Below are 21,137 nucleotides of genomic sequence, written 5' to 3'. Positions count from 1 at the left end.
ACAGATGGGGGAATCCTCATGAAATCCCAAGGAAATTCACTCCATTGCCTAAACACAGTAATAAAATATCACAGGTTGGGTGGAAACTTGAGACGGTAGTCCAGGGATAGCAAACACAGACCTTTCTACAGAACAGGCAGTCACAAAAGTGTATGAAGCAAGCAGCCAAAGACTGCAGAGAATTGTCCATCAGATGCGACAGTTGCGGGGATGGTGGCTGCAGTCTGGGATAGTAGTTGCTAAATCTGTTTTGTTTGTTTGTTTGTTTGCTCATTTTTGTTTTTTCAAGAAAAGCTAGAAATACATTTTTTAACATTGAAATCTCTAGTTTTTTTTTTAATTTTGTAACTCTTTAAACCATTTTTAATAATATGTGGGTCAAATAAAATAAATCTGTGGGCTGGATGAGGGCATTAAAGCACCATTTCTGATCTAATCCCACAGCATGTTCAAATCAGAAGTCTACGCTACAGTACTCTATTCAAGGGGTCTCCATGCCTTTCCTAGAATGCCTCCAATGATGAAGAGTTCATTAACTAAGTCCACTAAATCCTGCAATTTCAAACATCAACCCACTTTTCTGCTGCAGTCTTAGAAAGAGCAAAGAACAGATCCTTTGCACATTTATTACCTCTTTCCATTTCACCTGTTGAAAGAAAATTGCTGTATAGAGGCAAAATATACATCAGAGTCTTTCAGCCTCTCCATACAGGACTAAGAGCCAGAAAGGAAAGAAACAGGTGGATGCCTGTGAATGTTTAAGAGGCAGAAAAGATATGTGGTTATGACTGGTTAGATATGAGGAGGAATGGAAAAGAATAGCAGAGGTTGATCAGGTAGATGATAGTGCCGTGTACTGAGAGAGCACGCAGTAGGAGTGGGTGGGCTTACCTGAGGAAGGTGAGGAGTAAGAAGGGAAGTGGACCAAGGGCAAAACCGGGGAATATCATTATTTAAACAAGGGGCAGAGTAGGAGGTAGTTAATTAAGACCTAGAGGGTGATCTCAGGAAGGAATGAAGAGAAGCAGTAGAGACCAGTACCCAAAAATTTGAGGGAGAGAGATGGTCGGAGAACAATCAGATGAGAACCAAAAAGTGCCCACTGGATTTGCTATCAGAGCAGTTTCTGTGCAATGGCAGCAGGGTGGAGGCCAAACAAGTGATAGAGGAGTGAAGGAACAGAAATGAAAATGTCATCAGCAAGTGTAGGTAACTCTTACAAGGAGCTTGACTGGAAGGAAAGGAGGAAAACATGGTTGTACCAGGAAGAGTCTTAGAACCTAGAATGGGGTATATAAAGCTAGAGAGACTTGGCCATATTTAAAAACTGATGTCAAATCCCTGGGGAGATAGCAAAGGCCCAGTTGGTGACACAGGAGAAGGCAGGGCTAGGAACTCTGATGCCCCTCAGTCTTATTTTTACAGCAAGAAATGGAGCCTTCTGGATAACCACATGTGCTCTCTTTCTATGTATTACTGGGACAAGCTGCTTGGCATTGCAGGGGTCTTACTGAAACTACCAAGCTAGAGCTCCCTCTTCCTTGCCGCACCCCTCCTTTCTCCCCCTGCATTTCCCCTCCATTGACCATGAAGGTGGAAACCCAGAAGGAGGACATTGTTAAGAGGGTTGCCTGGTGATCGGAGTACAAAATATTCTTCTGGAAGGAGGAGGAAGGAGCCTGGAGTTTCCAAGAGAAACATGCTCATGCCAAGCCCTGAAGGTGGCTCAGCTTGCTGTTGTATAGACACATAATATTCCTCACCAAGGGTGCCTCAAAATATACTTTCAGCTTCAGTTGTCCAGATATGTCACAATAAAGGTGAGGTTTTAGGACTGAATTATCCAGCTCTCCCCCAAGTCACTTTGGCCCCTAGCCATTGAACAATCCAGCTCTGGTTTATTGCTCCACTCCCTCTGGCATGACCCTGGATGAACTGCATATAATTTATTCAACATATTTATAAGCACCTGCCATGTGCCAGGCACTGTGCTAGTCCCTGGGGAAAAGCGGAGCACATGACAGACAAGGTCCAGTTTTCAGGGAACTTCCAGTCTAGTGGAGGGACAGATGTTTATTAAGTAATTACACGACTGCACAGGTCATGTGGAAGAGAGGCACACACAGTGGCACAAGTGGATTCAACAAGAAGATCAGACCTTAGCAGAGGTGGGGAAGGCTGCCTGGGGAAATGAATCTGAATGGGATGAGAATGATAAAGGATGAGTGGGAGTCAACTTGGTGAATGTTAGGAAATATATTGGTTTTCTATGCTGCATAACAAACTACCACAGATTTAGCAGCTTACAACAACACGCTTATTCTCTCATAGTTTCTGTGTGGCTCGGCTTAGGCAAGTCCTCAGGAGGTTTGCAAACAGGGTGCCAGCCGAGGCTGAGTTCTCACATGCAGGCTTGGCTGCAGCAGGGTCTGCTTCCAGGCTCTTTCAGCCTGTTGGCAGGAGTAATTTCCTTGTAGCTACAGGACACATGGCAGCTTGCTTCTTCAAAATCTGAAAGAGAGAGAGACTCCAGAGTGAGTTTGCTAGCAAGATGAACTCTTGTATAATAAAATACAATCACAAGAGTGACACCCATCATTTTGCCATATTCTCTTGGTAGAAGCAAGCCACAGGCTCTGCCGACACTCAAGGGGAGGGACTTGTACAAGGGCATGACAACTAGCAGGTTGGGATGATGGGGGTCACCTTAAACTGTTTACCACGAAGACCCAGGCAAAGCATGTCCGAAGGCCCTGACAGGAGACAGCATGGTCCATCTGGGGAACTGGAGCACAGAAAGCAAGAGGGAGCGATGGGAGAGACATGGCCAGACCATGCAGAACCTTGTTCCTGATTTTGATCTTTGTTCTAAGAGTAATGGGAAGCTACGGAAGAAAGGTTGGTGACACAATCAGGTGTGCAATGCAGCCCCAGGATTTCTGATCATCTTATTCGGTATGAATGGATTACTAACCCATCAAAATTCATCCCCAAGTGCTGACTGCAAGGAGTTATCCTCACAGCAGTCAAATCCCATGGCTAGATGGAAGCTCTATGAGTGTGTCCTTGTTTACCCCTGACCCAGAGCCAGGGACATACCAGGAGCTGAGCAAATACTTCTGAGTGAATTTGTTGATGGATAGATGGAAGCCCGAGCTAGCATTAAAAACTGGATCCTCCGTTTTTAACAACTGAGTCAGAGTCTTCTACCCTGAACCCGATAGTGCCACCCAGTCATCACAAAAGGATTCCCACTGAAAATCCTAGGCAACACCTAGAGAGGGCAGAAGCTCCTTAAGGCAGAGCACCTCTTGCCTAAACTTGGTAAGCACCTCTCTGGGGCTGAGGCTCTGTCCACCACATGCCCCGCTCTGCGTGGCCCACCACTGTTTGTTGACAGTGCGTTTCCCATTTCAAAGAGTTCTCTCTAGTTGGAGCTCAAGCTATAAAAACAAGCAGATGCCACTGGATGTGGCATGGTGTGCCCCTCTGACATTGTTTCTATCCTGCAGGCCTGGAGTGATAGAGGGAGAGTTGTGCCCATGAGGCACCTTCTAACTAAATATCTGGACAGAGAAGGAGAAAGACAGGAACTACGGGTGCTGAACTGTAGTAGATAGGCAGATAACAAACTGGTTTCAACAGAAGACTTTAGTATGCCTAAATAGATTTGGACACGCCATACTGCATTTTCTGAAAGGCATCACCTGAGAGGAACTCAAAAGGAGTCATGTCTGAGCCTACAGCAGGGCTCCCTCTGGCATACCTACAGAGAGGCAGTTGCTGCTATCCCACCTGCCCCTCTCACAGCACTCATGGCCCCTGGCACCTTCCGTTTTGATATCTGATCATCCTTCCCAATGCCAAACAGAAAAGCACTCAATAAATACCTATTTTTTAGATGAGAAAACCTGTTCAGAGCTCATGGTCATACAGCAAGTGGTGGAAAAGCCAGCACTTGAACCAAGACATGTCTGACCCAAACACCTGTACACGGTGCACTATTCCCAAAAGGGCCAGGCTACAGAAATGTCCAGGAGCTGCACAGTGACCTTGGGTAAGCTAGCTCTTCTGAGGCTATCTTCCCATCTATCAAATAGGCATAATAATACCTCTCTTGTCAGGCAGCTGCAAGTACAGGAGGTCAGTCCTCTAAAAGGCCTCATAAGGCACCTGATACATCCTAGATGCTCATAAATGCTATCTATTATTATCACCTTCTCAATCCATTCTCTCTCTTGTGTTTTAGGAGCTCAGGATGCTGCTCATACCTCAATGAGTTCAGCACATGTAATGGCAAAGGGTATGGGCCCAAGGGGCCCCTTGCACTCTTTATACATGTGAGAGGCCAGGGGGTATGGTAGAATGAGCACAAGATGGCCAGGCAGAAACCCTTGAGCTCTAGTTCCAGCTTTACCAGGTCCTGGCTGTGTGAACTCAGAGAAGTCACTTAACCTCTTTGAACCTCAGTTTCTCCATCTGTAAATGTGACTAATAAGAATAGGGCTGTGGCTCAGATTAAATGAGATAATGGTAATGAAAATGCTTTGTAAGGTGGAAAAGCGTTATCCAAACATAAGGGGCCATTATCCTCATGACGGTACAGATCTAGCGTGGGCAGCTATGTTACAGAGGGTGGGGCCTGGCCTCTCTCTGCCCCTGGGAAGATAGAACCAGATAGAACCAGAAGGAACAGGGCAACAACCAAGGGCAGGTAAGTGGGAAGGACCGAGTTTTGGGAAGGCAGCGTGGCTAACCACTGGAATAGATGACTAGAGGAAGGGCACACCCATTTCAGAAACCCCCAGACCACTTCCATTGTTTTGAAACTTAAATTATATTGATAAATTTTTAAAATGCCAAGACATGATTACCAAAATAGTGGTATAGTTTACACATTTAATCCTGGCTGTCCATCAGTATAGATCCCAGGAGCGCTGTGTCCTTGGGGCCACACTTGTGTCAGCAGCTCCCTAATCCCTAACTCTCCAGATCACCTCATCTGGAGGTGACACCAGCATGTACATCAAGCCCACCCAGGCCTGCCCAGCTTTTTCCTTTAAATTCTCACCAAACTGTGGACTACTACTCAGCCATAAAAAGGAATGAACATACAACACATTATGCTAAGGGATAGAAGCTAGGCATAAAACAGTACAAGCCATATTACTTCATTCATATGAAGTGTTTTTTTTTTTTTGCTTTGTCAGAAGTCTTTATTGCACCCCTAACATTTTATAATTTTTAATTGAGATATCTTCATAAACCACACAGTCCATACGAAGTATACAATCAATGGCTCACAATATCATCACATAGTGTGTATTCATCACCATTATAATTTTTAGAACATCTGCATCACTCCAGAAAAATAAAAAGTCAAAATAAAACCCCATACATTCTATACTCGTTACGCTTTCCTCTCATTGACCACTAGTACTGCAATCTACCCAACTTTTCTTTTCAAATCCCCCATCATTTATTTGTTGTCCTTATGTTTTTACTCATCTGTATATGAAATTCTAAAACAGGCAAAACTAATTTATTGTGATAGAAAGCAGATCAGAGATTGCTTGGGGCCAGGGCCAGGTGGGGGAGTGGGCACTGATTGCAAAGGGTACGAGGGAATTTTGGGGGGGTGACAAAGTGTCCTACCTATTAATCATGGTGGTATTTACAAGGATGGACATATTTGTCAGATCTCATTAACATGTATGCTTAAAAGGGGTGCATTTCAGTGTATGTAAATTCTACAAAAATTCTCATCCGAATATGAAACCTCAAAGGCCGCCCAGACTTAACCATCCACACTGTGTCTAATGCTTATCTCTTCATCTTCCTCAGAGGCTTCTCGAAGTCAGTCCATGAACACAGACCATAGGCTGGCTCTGTGCCAGGCCCCTTGGGGCTATGGGGCCAAGAGGACCCAGTCCTCAGACACAGAAGCAGACGCCACTCATAGAAAGGGTGGGTGCAGGCGGTCACCATGCATGGGGCTATGGGAGCTTAGAGGGAGGGGAACAACCCTGGCTGTGGGAGGGCAGGGAAGGTGCACCAAACCAAGTACTAACTGTGAGTAGGAACAGAAGGATAGATGTCATATGATTCCACTTACATGAACTATCTGGAATAAGCAAATTCATGGAGACTGGAAAGTAGATTAGAGGTTGCCGGGGCATGAAGGGAGGGGGGAATGCGGAGTTATTGCTTAAAGGGTTTAAAACACATGTCAGATGGGGTACTATTTGTTCTGTTTACTGCTCTATCCTCCTCCCCAGAACAGCCTGGCATATAGTAGATGTTCAGTGAATATTTGTAGAGTTAACAAGACATATTTTAGTCCAGTGTTTTAGGCCATGTTTCAGTTTCTCAGCTGCTAAAACAAATGCCACATAATAGGCTGACTTAACAGCAGGAATTTCTTTGATTCACGGTTTCAGAGGCTAGAAGATTTGCTTCTTCTGGCTGGCCAGCAATCTGTGGGGTTCCTTGGCTTTTCCATTCCATGCAGTACATCATGGCAGCATCTTCTCCTTTTTTTTCCAGGTTCCAATGACTTCCAGCTTCTGGCAGTATCCCGTGGCTTCTTTTTCATATCCAGTTTCCTTTGCTTATAAGATCTTCAGCCTTGTTGGATTAAGGCCCACCCTCCTTCAGTTTGAGCACACCGTAACTGAAGTAATGTTTTCAAGAGATCCTACGTACAGTGGGTCCACACCCATAGACCCAGGGGTTAGGACCTGAATCTGCCTTTTGTGGGGGACACGATTTAATCCCCAACAAGCAGGGTCTGTAAATGACTTCCCACAGGCAGTAAACGACTTCCCACAGGCCAAATAGAGCCAGGCACCTGTTTTTGTAAATAAAGTATTAATAGAATACAAATACACACTGATTTGTTTACATATTATGTTACAGTGAAGAAGTAAAGGAATCTTTTAAAAAGGCATAAACTCATAAAGACTAGGAGGCTAGAAAAGGATATGGTAGTAGACAAGTGATGGCATCAAAATTCTGGAAGTTGGCAAGCAGAAGGACAAGTGATAACTGACTTAACCAAGTGGAAAGAGTTGAAATCTAACTTTACTGGTGGACAGCTAACAAGAAGTTCAGTTCATTTCATAGAAGCCTGGGAAGCCTCAAGAATTAGAGGCTTCCAGGTACCTCTGTTGTCAGGAGTGCAAAGTGGGGCTGGAAAGACAAAGATTGGTTTATAAAGAGCTGCTGGAAACCCAGATCTCCTCCCTCTTTCTGTTCATCCAGGCACCCAGTGCCCAGAGGTGGTGGGAGGGTTACCTTCTGGTGTGGTCGGACACAGGTGTGGCCTGGAGAAGGTGTTGCACTGCCAAAAGGGCAGTAATTGAACGTCTGCATTCTGAATGAAAGTCCCCACTGCCTGCCCCTAAGCCCCAGCTTAGCTCTCAGAACCCTAGTACCCAGGCTTAGACTCCCCAGGCTGGAAAACGTAAGATTCTTTTTGGGGAAATTGACCAGCACAAGACAAAACACATACAGATACTGATAATTAAGAGTCCACCAATGAAATGGCTGGTCTGAATCTGATTACAGAGAACCTCATAAGCGCTCACCACTCTATCCCTACTCAGAGGTTTCATTAAGTATTTTAGATATTTAAGTATTCCATTAAGGAGTTTAGCCCCTCATTAATATTTACCTGTGAATAGACAGCCAAAGATTGCCAGGCAACTGAGGAATATTTCTAGCCTGAAAGTCAGGGGATTAAAAACAAGTAGAGGGCAGTGCAATAATGGCTCAGTGGCAGAATTCTCGCTGCCATGCCAGAGACCGGGGCTCGATTCCCAGAGCCTGCCCATGTGAAAAAAAAAAAAAAAGTAGAGAAAGTAAACCGAAAGGAAATCGAGACAATATGAGTTGCAAAAGATAACTTCACAAAGACACTAATATTTCAGGGAGATAAAAGATGGTGCATTGTGGTAGATGACAACGTTGGTGACCCCCAGTGAACTGTGACGCTTAGTATTCAGGCTCTGTCCCCTGCATTGCTTCGGGGCTTGGCCATGCAACTTGCTTTGCCCAAAGAGACATTAGCAAGTGTGATGCAAGCAGGGTTTTTAAAAAGTTCTTTTACATGGGTTTCTCCTCTGGAAACACTTATGACTTTTATGGCCTCGGACATGAGAAGAGATTTAAAAATATGTCTACAAATTCTTTGTTACTCCTCCCTTCAAAAGGTGGAGCCTAGAGTGAGCCACAGTGGCTCAGCAGGCAGAGTTATCACCTGCGGTGCTGGAGACCCAGGTTTGATTCCTGGTACCTGTCCGGGCAAAAAAAAAACCTTGGAGACTAATCCCCTTCCTATGGAGTGTGGGCAATACCTAATGACTCATTTTGAATGGTAGAATGTGGCAGAAATAACGATGTGAACTGTGACTTCCAAGACTTATGACCTAATAAAAGAGTCACTGTAGTTCCTGCTCATTCCCTCTCTTGACTCAATCACTTTGGAGAATGAAGACACTCAAGCAGCCCTATGGGAACGTCCACGTAGTAAGGAAATTAGCCAGCCTGCCAAAGCCATGTGAGTGAATTTGGAAGCAAATCTTCCAGCCCCAGTTAAATCTTTATGTGATTATAACCTTGGCCTGCAACCTCATGAGAGAGTTGAAGCCAGAAGCACCTAGCTAAGCCGCTTCTGAATTCCTAACCCTAAGAAACTGAGATAATAAACATTTGTTGTTTTAAGCCCCTAATTTTCGAGGTAACTTGTCATGCAGTGAAAACTAATACAGCAAGTAATTCAACTTCTTCGCGCCTCAGTTCCCTTTCTGTCAAATGTGAAAAGTAATGGAGACCACTGCTTAGAGCTGTGGTCACGAATGCCTGTACCAGTGGTGCATGTGAAGTGCCTAGAGTAATGGAACCCAGAAGTCAACCTTGTACATCAGCTGTGTTTATCCTAAAAAAAAGTGCTCTGCCAATCGACAAGTGTCCCATTTTCTTGAGTTACTCATCTGGAGTACATTTCCCCAAGGAACGGCAGTTTAAGAAGCAAGTTCTTGCCAAGACATTTCAATGACAGATGTCTTCAACAAATAGTGCCAAGTCAACTGGACTGTCATATTCAATAGAATGAAGTTGGATCCCTACCTCATACCATATACAAAAATTAATTCGAATGGGTCAAAGACCTAAATATAAGAGCTAAACTGTAAAACTCTTATAAGAAAACATAGGTGTAATCTTCATAACCCTGGATTAGGCAATAGTTTCTTAGAAATAACAACAAAATTACAAGCAATCAAAGAAAAGTAGATAAATTTGACTTCATTGAAATAAAAACCTTTGTGTATCAAAATATATTATCAAAGGCAGGCCATGGTGGTTCAGCAGGCAGGGTTCTCGCCTGACACGCCGGAGACCCAGGTTCGATTCCAGGTGCCTGCCCATGCATTAACAAAAAGAAAAAAAGATGTGTATATATATATATATATATATACATATATACACACACACACTATCAAGAAAATGAAAGACAATCTACAGAATGGGGGAAATATTTGCAAGTCATATATCTGATGAGGCTCTGGTATTTAGAATATATAAAGAACTCTTACAAATCAATAATGAAAAAACAACTCAGAAAATGGACAAAAGTTTTGGAATAAATGTGTTCCCAAAAGAAGATACATTAATGGGCAATAAGCACATGGAAACCAATACTATTAGTCGTCAGGAAAATGTAAATCAAAGGGTACACGGGTGGTTCAGTGATAGTATGCCTGCCTGCCATGCAGTACACCTGGGTTCGATTCCTAACCCATGCACCTCCCCCCCAAAAATGCAAATCAAAAGCATAATGAGATCCTACTTCACTCCCATTAGGATAGCTATAATCAAAAGGACAAATAATAATGAGTGTTGGCAAGGACATGGTGAAATTGGAAGCCTCATACAGCGCTGGGGGAGTGTAAAATGATGCAGCTGCTTTGGAAAACAGTCTGTAGCTCTTCAAAATGTTAAACATTGAGTTGCCATATGTCCCAGCAATTCCACTTCTAGGTATATATATATATATAACCAAGGGAACCCAAAACATTTCACACAAAAACTTTGTATCTTTTCGGCTTAATGAGAAAGTTCTCAAGTTAGATATGGTAGTGGTCACACAACTTTTGAATATACTAAAAACTACTGAATTGTACACTTTAAAATGATGAGTTTATGGTAGATGATTATTTCTTGCTTTTTTTTTTTGCATAGGCAGGCACCAGGAATCGAACCCACGTCTGAGAACTCTGCCTGCTGAGCCACCGTGGCCCGCCCAAATTATTTCTAAATAGAAAACATAATGAAGTACAACATAGATGAATCTTGACAAAATTATGCTAAGTGAAAGAAATTGAACACAAAAGGCCATGTATTCTTTGATTTCATCGACATGAAATGTCCAAAATAGGTAATTTTTTTATTTTGGAAAATATTATTTTCATAGAAATATGTCCTGTTAGCATGTAATAGGTTATTTTAGTATTTTACGAATAAATAGTTTTTCAATTCTCAGTTGTAATTTCTAATACCATAATTATCAATAGACATAATCCAAACAAACTATGATCATGATTGGGATCCTCAATCATTTTTCTTTTTCGTTGTTGTTGTTATTTTTATGTTTCAGGTTTTTTTAAGGTTTTTTTGTTATTTTCTGTTTGCTTTTGGGATCCTCGGTCACTTTTAAAAATGTAAAAGGGGGACGGTGAGGTGGCTCAGGCGCAGATTTCTCACCTGCCATCCCGGAGACCGGGTTCGCCTCCCTGAGCCTGCCCATGCCAAAAAAAAAAAAAACAGTAAAAGAGTAAGAAGACCAAAAAGCTCAAGAACCCTTACAGCAAAGATTAGTGTTCCAGATCTAGACTTTTCAGGCACCTCAAGAAAAACTCTTCCCGTGCTTCATTTTCTTTATCTCTAATACAATACCAAACCTTGCTGTGATGTGGATGGCTATTGAATTCTTTTTTTCCTAATCTGTATATGTTGGCTTTATGCCGGTATATAGGAACTGTCTCTGGAAGGAAATATAATAAACTGGTAAAGGACAACTGGTAAACTAGGAGAAAGTGGCCTCAAATGTTTTTGTTGTTTGATTCTGTTTTACAGCTTTGCGCATGCATTGCCCATATTTAATAATGAGCAATAAAAAATAAAACTACTTTTATTTAGATTAAAAGGAAACAGGGGGCGGGCCACGGTCGCTCAGCAGGCAGAGTTCTCGCCTGCCATGCCTGAGACCCGCGGGTTCGATTCCCGGTGCCTGCCTGTGAAAAAAAAAGAAAGAAAGAAAGAAAAAGGATCGAATCTTTGCAGCGTCTGCCTTCCCAGGGTTCACACTCTTAGCGCGGGTTCCGTCCAGCTCTACTCTTCCAAGCGCGGACTTAAGCCCCGCCCCTCCTCAGGCCCCGCCCCGCTCCACGCCAGGCCCTGCCTACTCCGCGGAAACGTCACCTCCGGCAGGCCCGCTTCCCCGAACTCCTTCAGGCTCCCGCCTTCGCCCGCTTCCGGTTGTCGTCGTCGCCGCTGCTGCCGCTGCTGCTGCTGCTGAAGCTGCTGGCAGAGGCCGGAGAATCGGGCGGCGGCGGCGGCGGCGGCTGAGAGGGCGGCGGCGGGAGCGGAGCGGGGCGAGGAAGCGAGAGATAGCGAGCGAGGAACGAGTTAGCGAGTCCAGCCGCGCAGCAGTTCCGTCCGCCTGGGGAGCCGGAGCAGCCCGGGCCCCGCAGCCGCCGCCGCCGCCAGCCTGCCCACCGGACAAAGCCCGAGAGCCCGCGCCCAGAGCCATGTCCTCGTCCGCCGGCAGCGGCCACCAGCCCAGCCAGAGCCGCGCCATCCCTACCCGCACCGTGCCCATCAGCGATGCCGCGCAGCTACCTCATGACTATTGCACCACGCCCGGGGGGACGCTCTTCTCCACGACGCCGGGAGGTGAGCCCCGGCCGCCCCGCGCGGCCCCCGGACCGCGCGCCCGGGTCAGCCCCCAGAGCTTGCAACCGGCTTCCGAGGCTCCGGCACCAGCCCTCCTCGGTGTCCTCCACTCCCGCCACGGTCTTCTGTAACTGTTTCAGGGCGTGTCCACACTGGGTCACTTCGCCCACCCCCACCCCCAGTTCCTCCCGCTTCCTCGCATTCCTTGGAGACTGTCTTCGGGGCGCGGACGCGCTGTCTGGAACCTTAATTTCTCATTCACCTTCCCAGCAGCTCGATTCCGTGAGCGCCTGCTCTGGGAACGGGTCTTTCCCGTCGGGAAAAAAGCCCTTGTTCCCGTTTCGTGGCAGGTTTACGCGCACTCGACCCAGTTTTCTCTTCCCGCTCTGTCTCCTTCCTGGGCAAATTTAGTCTGCACTAGGCTTCGCGTTCACTTCGTATTAACTTCTACCTCTTGTAAATTGTGCATTTATGCACATTTATATTTGATTTTGTATTTGTCTGCCGGGTCTTTTTAGAAAGGAAGTTGGGGAGATTCATTCGCTCCTGGGACCCTGCGACGACTTGTTGTGCTACTTTTAGAACACAAGGAGGAGGCAGGAATGCGGAGTTTGGAAGCCTCGCCCAGCGTTATCCTGCTTTGACAGCATTGTTTACTTTGCTGGATGTGGTCCCACGGGTGGGGGGAGTCCGCGGGCGGGGAGGAGAAAGTGATAAAGTAATGCTCAAGTAGTAGCCGAGGGAAGGAGGTGGAGGTGGTAGTTTTTGGCGGCGGCGCATTTGAGATGGATTAAAGTGAGCATTGTCAAGAGGATACCCTTGGCGGGTGGGTTGCTAAATCCTGGTGAGGGGGCATTTGGAGAGAGGCGATTCAAAGGGAGATTCTTGGGCATTGCTTTTCAGAGTATGACCAGGAACTGTTTACAAGTAAGTAACACTGGGGTAGAGGTGACGCGTGTATCTAATTGATCACTGGAAAAGGGAGCTCAAAGGTTGTCTGTTCCCTGACTGGGATGTTCTCCAGAATGAGGATACTGGAGAACTGGATTGCACGACGTCATTGACAAGAATGGTGCTTTTCTTTGTTTTTGCAAACATGTCTGTAAGGTTCCTTCATGGTCTGGTGCTTTTTTTTTTTTTTTTTTTTTGCATGTGAAGGCACTGGGAATCGAACCCGGGTCTCCTGCATGGCAGGCGAGAATTCTGTCACTGAGCCATCATCACACCGCCCTGGTGCTTCATTTTTAACTCTTAAACTTTGTCATCTTTGTGTAAAGGGGTGGCTCCTTGCTCGAGAGTGGGAACTTAGCTGTCAGCCGTTGCAGTGTACAAGATTGCTAGCAGCGTTCCTGTGGGCTGGGCTCTTGGCCTGTGCTACCACCAATCTGGTGCAGTTGGGTCTGGGCAAACCCTTGAATCTATTGCACAATAAGTAAGTCCTGTAGAATAAGGAGAACTTCTTGCCAAAAACAAGGGATAAAAATCGAGGAGTGGTAGAATGCTCGCTTTCCATGCTAGAGACCCAGGTTCAATTCCCCGGACCATGCACCTATAAAAAAAAAAAAAAAATCAAGGAGAGAGGTTTATAGAGGAATTCAGCCAGGCCATTCTAGGGAAAGGGTGGCTGCTTTAGAAGACTTAAATATGACCTAGGCAGAGAAATTCATCAATATGTATGGCAGGAGCTGGGTTTAAGGCCGTGTTGTGGAGTTCCTAATGAAATGCTTGTTTTATTAATGAACGTCCCCTAATCTTTGAAGACCAGTCCCTGCCTTTGAGTGTGCTGAGACATTGCTTTTTAATGGCGAAAGATTTTGACAGACTAAAATCTGCTCTAGATAGAGTTGTTTTGAACTTGAACTGATAACTTTTAAGAAATAGTTGTTTCCCAGGATGATGAACAAGATTTATGACTCCTTCCAGAATTCTTTGTGCCATTGGTCAGTAAATGCCTTTGCTTCTGCAGTTCATAACAGGCCATAGTAATAACTACATTCAGCCATAATTTACTTAGGGAAGGAACTAAACTTTTAGCTATGTATTATTCCCCTGAGAGAAGAGCCACAGAGGGACACCCTTTTGGCATATTTCAAACAGCCAAGCTACCATGCCTTTAAAATAAGAGCATTGCTCTTTAAGCATTGCTTTAAAGATAGAAGCCTGTCTCATAGTCTGGATTAGTTCCGAAAATGCTTGGAAAGATTCTGCCAGAAATACTGATTCATTTACCCCTCCCAACACACACATTCACCACCTCTTTCTGAAATATCACTTAACCTGCCTACAAGTAGTTTCTACACACAGGGTTTTAAGTTTCAGACGTAGATACTTGTCATATTGGTTCATCTATAACGTTGAACATGTATTTATTGATAAAGGATGTTATTATAATCCTAGGAATTTTAACATGAGGGCTTCTTACATAATGTGTTTATAGAACTGTTGCAGTTGGATTTAATCACCATTTCATCACAAATAACTCATTGCTGTTTAGATTCTCGGTATTTATTGATTTAATTTTTCCTGTTGTGGAGTTTTCCTCCCTCTGATAGTTTGTTCTTCTCTTTCCCTCTGATGATTTATTCCTCTCTCTGTGTTTCTCCCATTCCCCCATGCAATTGTATTTCTCTAAACAAAGGTGAAATGGTTTGTTGTTGTTTGGTCACCTCCAGTCTCCTGAATTAATGTGTTCAGGTATCTTAAGTGTGCTTTGTCTACCCAGTACATACAGTGCTTTGCACAAAAGGAGACAACAGATGAAAGTAAGAAATGCAGTCTTTTCTCTGAATGGGCTTAAAATCTTGATGGAGAAAGATAAAACAAAATCTTTATAGAGAGGTAAAATTTTCAGTTCTAGGACAGTATAGAGACAAGTGCTAACATATTTCAGACTTGATAGTAGGCTTGTATTTGGAGAGTAGGAAGGGAGGGAATCACCATTTCCTGCCTCCAACTTCAAAACCTTCTGGAGTGTCACATGTCAGAGCATTCCAGGATAGCAGTTGATATGCTGAATGTCCTAAACGATCAGACAGGGCAGGAACATTCACAACATAGTAAATTTATGTCTCTTCCTCCCCCCTCCCCCTACCTTGAGAACCCTTAATTCATTAAGGACTAGAAGATACGGCCTATCCTTGAAAAGATTTCTCAAAATTGCCTCCTTATATTTTTGAAAACTGAGGGAGTTACACTTGCAATAGATTTCTCATCTTGCCAGAAGAATACCTTTTCTCATTATTAAGGAAGATTTTATTTTTTTCCTATCTGCATGTGGAGGAATGGGGATGATGTTTGATTCTTCCTTTGAGAGGCTACTTCCATTGAGTAGAAGTGGAAGGTAAGGTTGCTATAGCTACCTTCACTTTTGTAACATTCTGGCTAGCTTAAAGGGACCTAATGCTTGAGGGAAACTGAGACCCTAATTCAATATCATACAGCCCATTAACGTCTTTGGGTATCCTTGGACTTAGTGCCCTGATTGCTATTATTCCATTTTGTTTTTCCTCCACTATTTTAGGATTCTTATCATTCTGGGAAAGGATTCAGAGACTTTTTGGAATGTTAGTGGGATGTGAGTCTTTCTTTTATAGGTGCTCAGCTATCTCCTTTTGGGAGAGTTGTGCTCTGGGTAATGAGTAGAAACAGAAACTTAGCCTTTCTTTTCCTGCTTGACAGCCTCCTCAGCTGTGGAAAAGTATGCTGTTGCCATAACAAGAGCAGCAGAGGGGAACTAACTATCATGGTCTGAAATCTTGTTCATGGGGCTGCTCTTCCTCTCTGCCAGCTGGAGAGTTGCTGTGATTGGTTTCCAAGGGCAAAAATCCAGGGCCATCAGAAGGGTATAGAGATAAAAAAAAAAAAAAGGACAGAGAAAAAAGGAGGGAGTGGGGGGATAACTCATTTAGAGTAAGATATACCAAAATAGAGGTATTAGGAGCAAGTCCTAGTTTTTGAATCTGGTTTCTTGGGAGAAATGAACAGAGCAGTGTGTGTAGATATGGGGAAGGCAGAGCAGTTTTTTACTATGTCGTGAAATATCTAATTTGGTGACCTTGGATTGAGTTAATCTATGCAAATAATTTCTGAGCCAACAGTGTACTTATTGGGCTCTTTAACTTCATTTAATAGCCAAAGGACTACATCATTAAACGTGAGAAGTGCATGAAAAATATAATGAAAGCTGTATAATCACTTTGTTTTGTGGTTGAGGAAGATGGACTTTATCTTGAAGTAATTCAAATTAACACGTATTATTCTGTAGGAGATTCAACTTGGTCTTAACATTATTAGCTATGAATATATATATATATACTGAAGATGTACTTTTTCAAATTTTGTTTGAGTGCATTTTTTCTGAATTCTAAACCTGGGAAAGGTAACAGTCACCATCCTTGGTGCATTGTGTGGAAGGGAGAGTCTTTACCAGACCTTAGGTCAGATGCAGTCCATTGGGGGAAGACAGAGCTCTTAAAGCTTGGTAGTGCAGCAAGCATGACACACCTGGGCAGGGCTCCATTCACCTCTTGTGAGGTATGTTGTATGAAATAAGAAGGGTGAAAAGTAATGAGTTTGTAATCTGACACAGCCAGGTTTATTCAGTAAAGATTTTTTGAGGAGTGGAGTCTAAAGGACAATTTTGTAGGAGTCTTGTGTGATTTGGAGACAGTGTAGGCATAATTTAGTGGTGGTGTACTAATATGTACAGATCAGATGGGGTACAGTTAAGGTGGGGAAAATTGGGGTTCATCTAATTGGAGAGGAAGAGCACCTGAGCAGGATAATAGCTTGTTCGTGAATTAATGGCAGCAGATTAACTTTTTATTTTGAAATAATTTCAAACTCATAGGACAATTGCAAAAATAATATAAAGCCGGGCAGGCCACGGTGGCTCAGCAGGCAGAGTTCTCACCTGCCATGCTGGAAACCCAGGTTTGATTCCCGGTGCCTGCCATGCAAAATAATAATAACAACAACAACAATAATAATAATATAAAACTAATAAGAGAACTTCAGTAAATCTGCTACCTGGATGACCAGATGTACTAGCTTTTAACTTTTTGCCACATTTGGTAAGAGTCTGTCATCTATCTATGTATGTATTTTCTAAACATTTGAACACTAAATAATTCTCTTTAAGATGAAGGATATTCATTTATGTAACCACATTAAGTACAGTTATCAAATTCAAGAAATTTAATATTGCGTGTTTGCTTAGAAAAAAGAAGAAAAAGAGAAGAAATTTAGCACAGTGATATAGTGCTATATATTCCAGTTTTTCTTGTGTCCATTTCTCCTTCCTTGTTAGATCCATTCAGGGGTTATGTATTGCATTTAATTGTCATTGTATTTTTTTTAATTAATTAAAGAAAAAAAGAAATTAACACAATATTTAGAAATCATTCCATTCTACATGTGCAATCAGTAATTCTTAACATCACATAGATGCATGATCATCATTTCTTAGTACATTTGCATCGATTTAGGAAAAGAACTAGCAAAACAACAGAAAAAGATATAGAATGTTAATATAGATTAAAAAAATAAAAATAATAATAATAGTAAAAAAAGAAAAGGAAAAAGAAAAAAAAAGACAAACAAACAAACAGACAAAAAAAAACCTATAGCTCAGATGCAGCTTCATTCAGTGTTTTAACATGATTACTTTATAATTAGGTATTATTGTGCTATCCATTTTTGGGTTTTTGTATCTAGTCCTGTTGCACAGTCTGTATCCCTTCAGCTCCAATTACCCATTATCTTACCCTGTTTCTAACTCCTGCTGGACTCTGTTACCAATGACATATTCCAAGTTTATTCTCGAATGTCGGTTCACATCAGTGGGACCATACAGTATTTGTCCTTAAGTTTTTGGCTAGACTCACTCAGCATAATGTTCTCTAGGTCCATCCATGTTATTACATGCTTCATAAGTTTATTCTGTCTTAAAGCTGCATAATATTCCATCATATGTATATACCACAGTTTGTTTAGCCACTGTCTGTTGATGGACATTTTGGCTGTTTCCATCTCTTTGCAATTGCAAATAATGCTGCTATAAACATTGATGTGCAAATGTCCATTTGTTTTTTTTGTTTGTTTTTTTTTTTGGACTGCTTTTATAAAGGGTATTTATTTAGTTATGAATTTACAGTTCTTTGGAGGAAAGTCAGGTAGCTTTCACTTGATTTCCTCTGTCACATGGGAAGGTACATGACAATGTCTGCTGGCCTTCCCTTCTGGCTTCTGGGTTCACATGGCCTTCCCCTGAGCAGTTCCTTTCTGCATCCCCAAACGTCTGGGTCTGAGCTGGCTTGAGCTCTCAGCTGCATTGTGCTGGGCTGTGTTGAGCTCTGCTGGATTGTATTGAGAGCCCTTCTGAACTTTCTCTTTTAAGCCTCTAACTAATTTAATTAAACATCACCCATTGCAGAAACAACTCCCCTTAGCCAACTGGAGGTGTAATCAACCATAGATGAATTTCACAGGCTGATGGTTTAGGTCCACAGCCACACAACAATTGGGCACCATCACCTAGCCAGGTTGAAACCTGAGCCTAACTACTACACTCCCCATTCTCTTGCCTTTTTTCTCAGTACTTCCTCCTCTTCTCCCATAGATTGAGGGTTGATTGGGCAGAAATCCTGGCCCTGCAGTGTGTCCTAAGGATCTGCTTAGCACAATTTTTTTTTTATTAATTAAAGAAAAAAAAAGAAATTAACCCAACATTTAGAAATCTTTCCATTCTACATATGCAATCAGTAATTCTTTTTTTTTTTTTTTTTTTTTAGCTCAGATGCAGCTTCATTCAGTGTTTTAACATGATTACTTTACAATTAGGTATTATTGTGCTGTCCATTTTTGAGTTTTTGTATCTAGTCCTGTTGCACAGTCTGTATCCCTTCAGCTCCAATTACCCATTATCTTACCCTGTTTCTAACTCCTGCTGGACTCTGTTACCAATGACATATTCCAAGTTTATTCTCGAATGTCGGTTCACATCAGTGGGACCATACAGTATTTGTCCTTAAGTTTTTGGCTAGACTCACTCAGCATAATGTTCTCTAGATCCATCCATGTTATTACATGCTTCATAAGTTTATTCTGTCTTAAAGCTGCATAATATTCCATCGTATGTATATACCACAGTTTGTTTAGCCACTCTTCTGTTGATGGAGATTTCGGCTGTTTCCATCTCTTTGCAATTGTAAATAACGCTGCTATAAACATTGGTGTGCAAATGTCCATTTGTGTCTTTGCCCTTAAGTCCTTTGAGTAGATACCCAGCAATGGTATTGCTGGGTTGTATGGCAATTCTATATTCAGCTTTTTGAGGAACCGCCAAACTGCCTTCCACAGTGGTTGCACCATTTGACAATCCCACCAACAGTGGATAAGTGTGCCTCTTTCACCGCGTCCTCTCCAGCACTTGTCATTTTCTGTTTTGTTGATAATGGCCATTCTGGTGGGTGTGAGATGATACCTCATTGTGGTTTTGATTTGCATTTCTCTAATGGCCAGGGACATTGAGCATCTCTTCATGTGCCTTTTGGCCATTTGTATTTCCTCTTCTGGTAGGTGTCTGTTCAAGTCTTTTTCCCATTTTGTAATTGGGTTGGCTGTCTTTTTGTTGTTGAGATGAACAATCTCTTTATAAATTCTGGATACTAGACCTTTATCCGATATGTCATTTTCAAATATTGTCTCCCATTGTGTAGGCTGTCTTTCTACTTTCTTGATGAAGTTCTTTGATGCACAAAAGTGTTTAATTTTGAGGAGCTCCCATTTATTTATTTCTTTCTTCAGTGCTCTTGTTTTAAGTTTAAGCTCCATAAAACCGCCTCCAATTGTAAGTTTCATAAGATATCTCCCTACATTTTCCTCTAACTGTTTTATGGTCTTAGACCTAATGTTTAGATCTTTGATCCATTTTGAGTTAACTTTTGTATAGGGTGTGAGATACGGGTCCTCTTTCATTCTTTTGCATATGGATATCCAGTTCTCTAGGCACCATTTATTGAAGAGACTGTTCTGTCCCAGGTGAGTTGGCTTGACTGCCTTATCAAAGATCAAATGTCCATAGATGAGAGGGTCTATATCTGAGCACTCTATTCGATTCCATTGGTCGATATATCTATCTTTATGCCAATACCATGCTGTTTTGACCACTGTGGCTTCATAATATGCCTTAAAGTCAGGCAGTGCAAGACCTCCAGCTTCGTTTTTTTTCCTGAAGATGTTTTTAGCAATTCGGGGCACCCTGCCCTTCCAGATAAATTTGCTTATTGGTTTTTCTATTTCTGAAAAATAAGTTGTTGGGATTTTGATTGGTATTGCATTGAATCTGTAAATCAATTTAGGTAGGATTGACATCTTAACTATATTTAGTCTTCCAATCCATGAACACGGTATGCCCTTCCATCTGTTTAGGTCTTCTGTGATTTCTTTTAGCAGTTTTTTGTAGTTTTCTTTATATAGGTTTTTTGTCTCTTTAGTTAAATTTATTCCTAGGTATTTTATTCTTTTAGTTGCAATTGTAAATGGGATTCGTTTCTTGATTTCCCCCTCCGCTTGTTCATTGCTAGTGTATAGAAATGCTACAGATTTTTGAATGTTGAGCTTGTAACCTGCTACTTTGCTGTACTCATTTATTAGCTCTAGTAGTTTTGTTGTGGATTTTTCCGGGTTTTCGACGTATAGTATCATATCGTCTGCAAACAGTGATAGTTTTACTTCTTCCTTTCCAATTTTGATGCCTTGTATTTCTTTTTCTTGTCTAATTGCTCTGGCTAGAACCTCCAACACAATGTTGAATAATAGTGGTGATAGTGGACATCCTTGTCTTGTTCCTGATCTTAGGGGGAAAGTTTTCAATTTTTCCCCATTGAGGATGATATTAGCTGTGGGTTTTTCATATATTCCCTCTATCATTTTAAGGAAGTTCCCTTGTATTCCTATCTTTTGAAGTGTTTTCAACAGGAAAGGATGTTGAATCTTGTCAAATGCCTTCTCTGCATCAATTGAGATGATCATGTGATTTTTCTGCTTTGATTTGTTGATATGGTGTATTACATTAATTGATTTTCTTATGTTGAACCATCCTTGCATACCTGGGATGAATCCTACTTGGTCATGATGTATAATTCTTTTAATGTGCTGTTGGATACGATTTGCTAGAATTT

At 42.4% G+C, this 21,137-nt stretch overlaps 1 protein-coding gene across 1 annotated transcript in view; it reads left to right on the top strand.

Annotated features, from left to right (window-relative positions):
- Window positions 1-11,501: 11,501 nt before the first annotated feature.
- Window positions 11,502-21,137, top strand: part of EIF4EBP2 (eukaryotic translation initiation factor 4E binding protein 2) — a 30,351-nt gene continuing 20,715 nt past the window's right edge. The window contains exon 1 of the mRNA XM_077125022.1: window positions 11,502-11,955. Within this exon, the coding sequence (XP_076981137.1) occupies window positions 11,811-11,955 (145 nt within the window). The 5' untranslated portion in view covers window positions 11,502-11,810. The remainder of the gene's footprint in view (window positions 11,956-21,137) is intronic.

Source organism: Tamandua tetradactyla, chromosome 13 (genome assembly GCF_023851605.1).
Source record: "Tamandua tetradactyla isolate mTamTet1 chromosome 13, mTamTet1.pri, whole genome shotgun sequence".
Taxonomy (NCBI): domain Eukaryota; kingdom Metazoa; phylum Chordata; class Mammalia; order Pilosa; family Myrmecophagidae; genus Tamandua; species Tamandua tetradactyla.
This window is presented reverse-complemented; position numbering and strand designations above follow the sequence as displayed.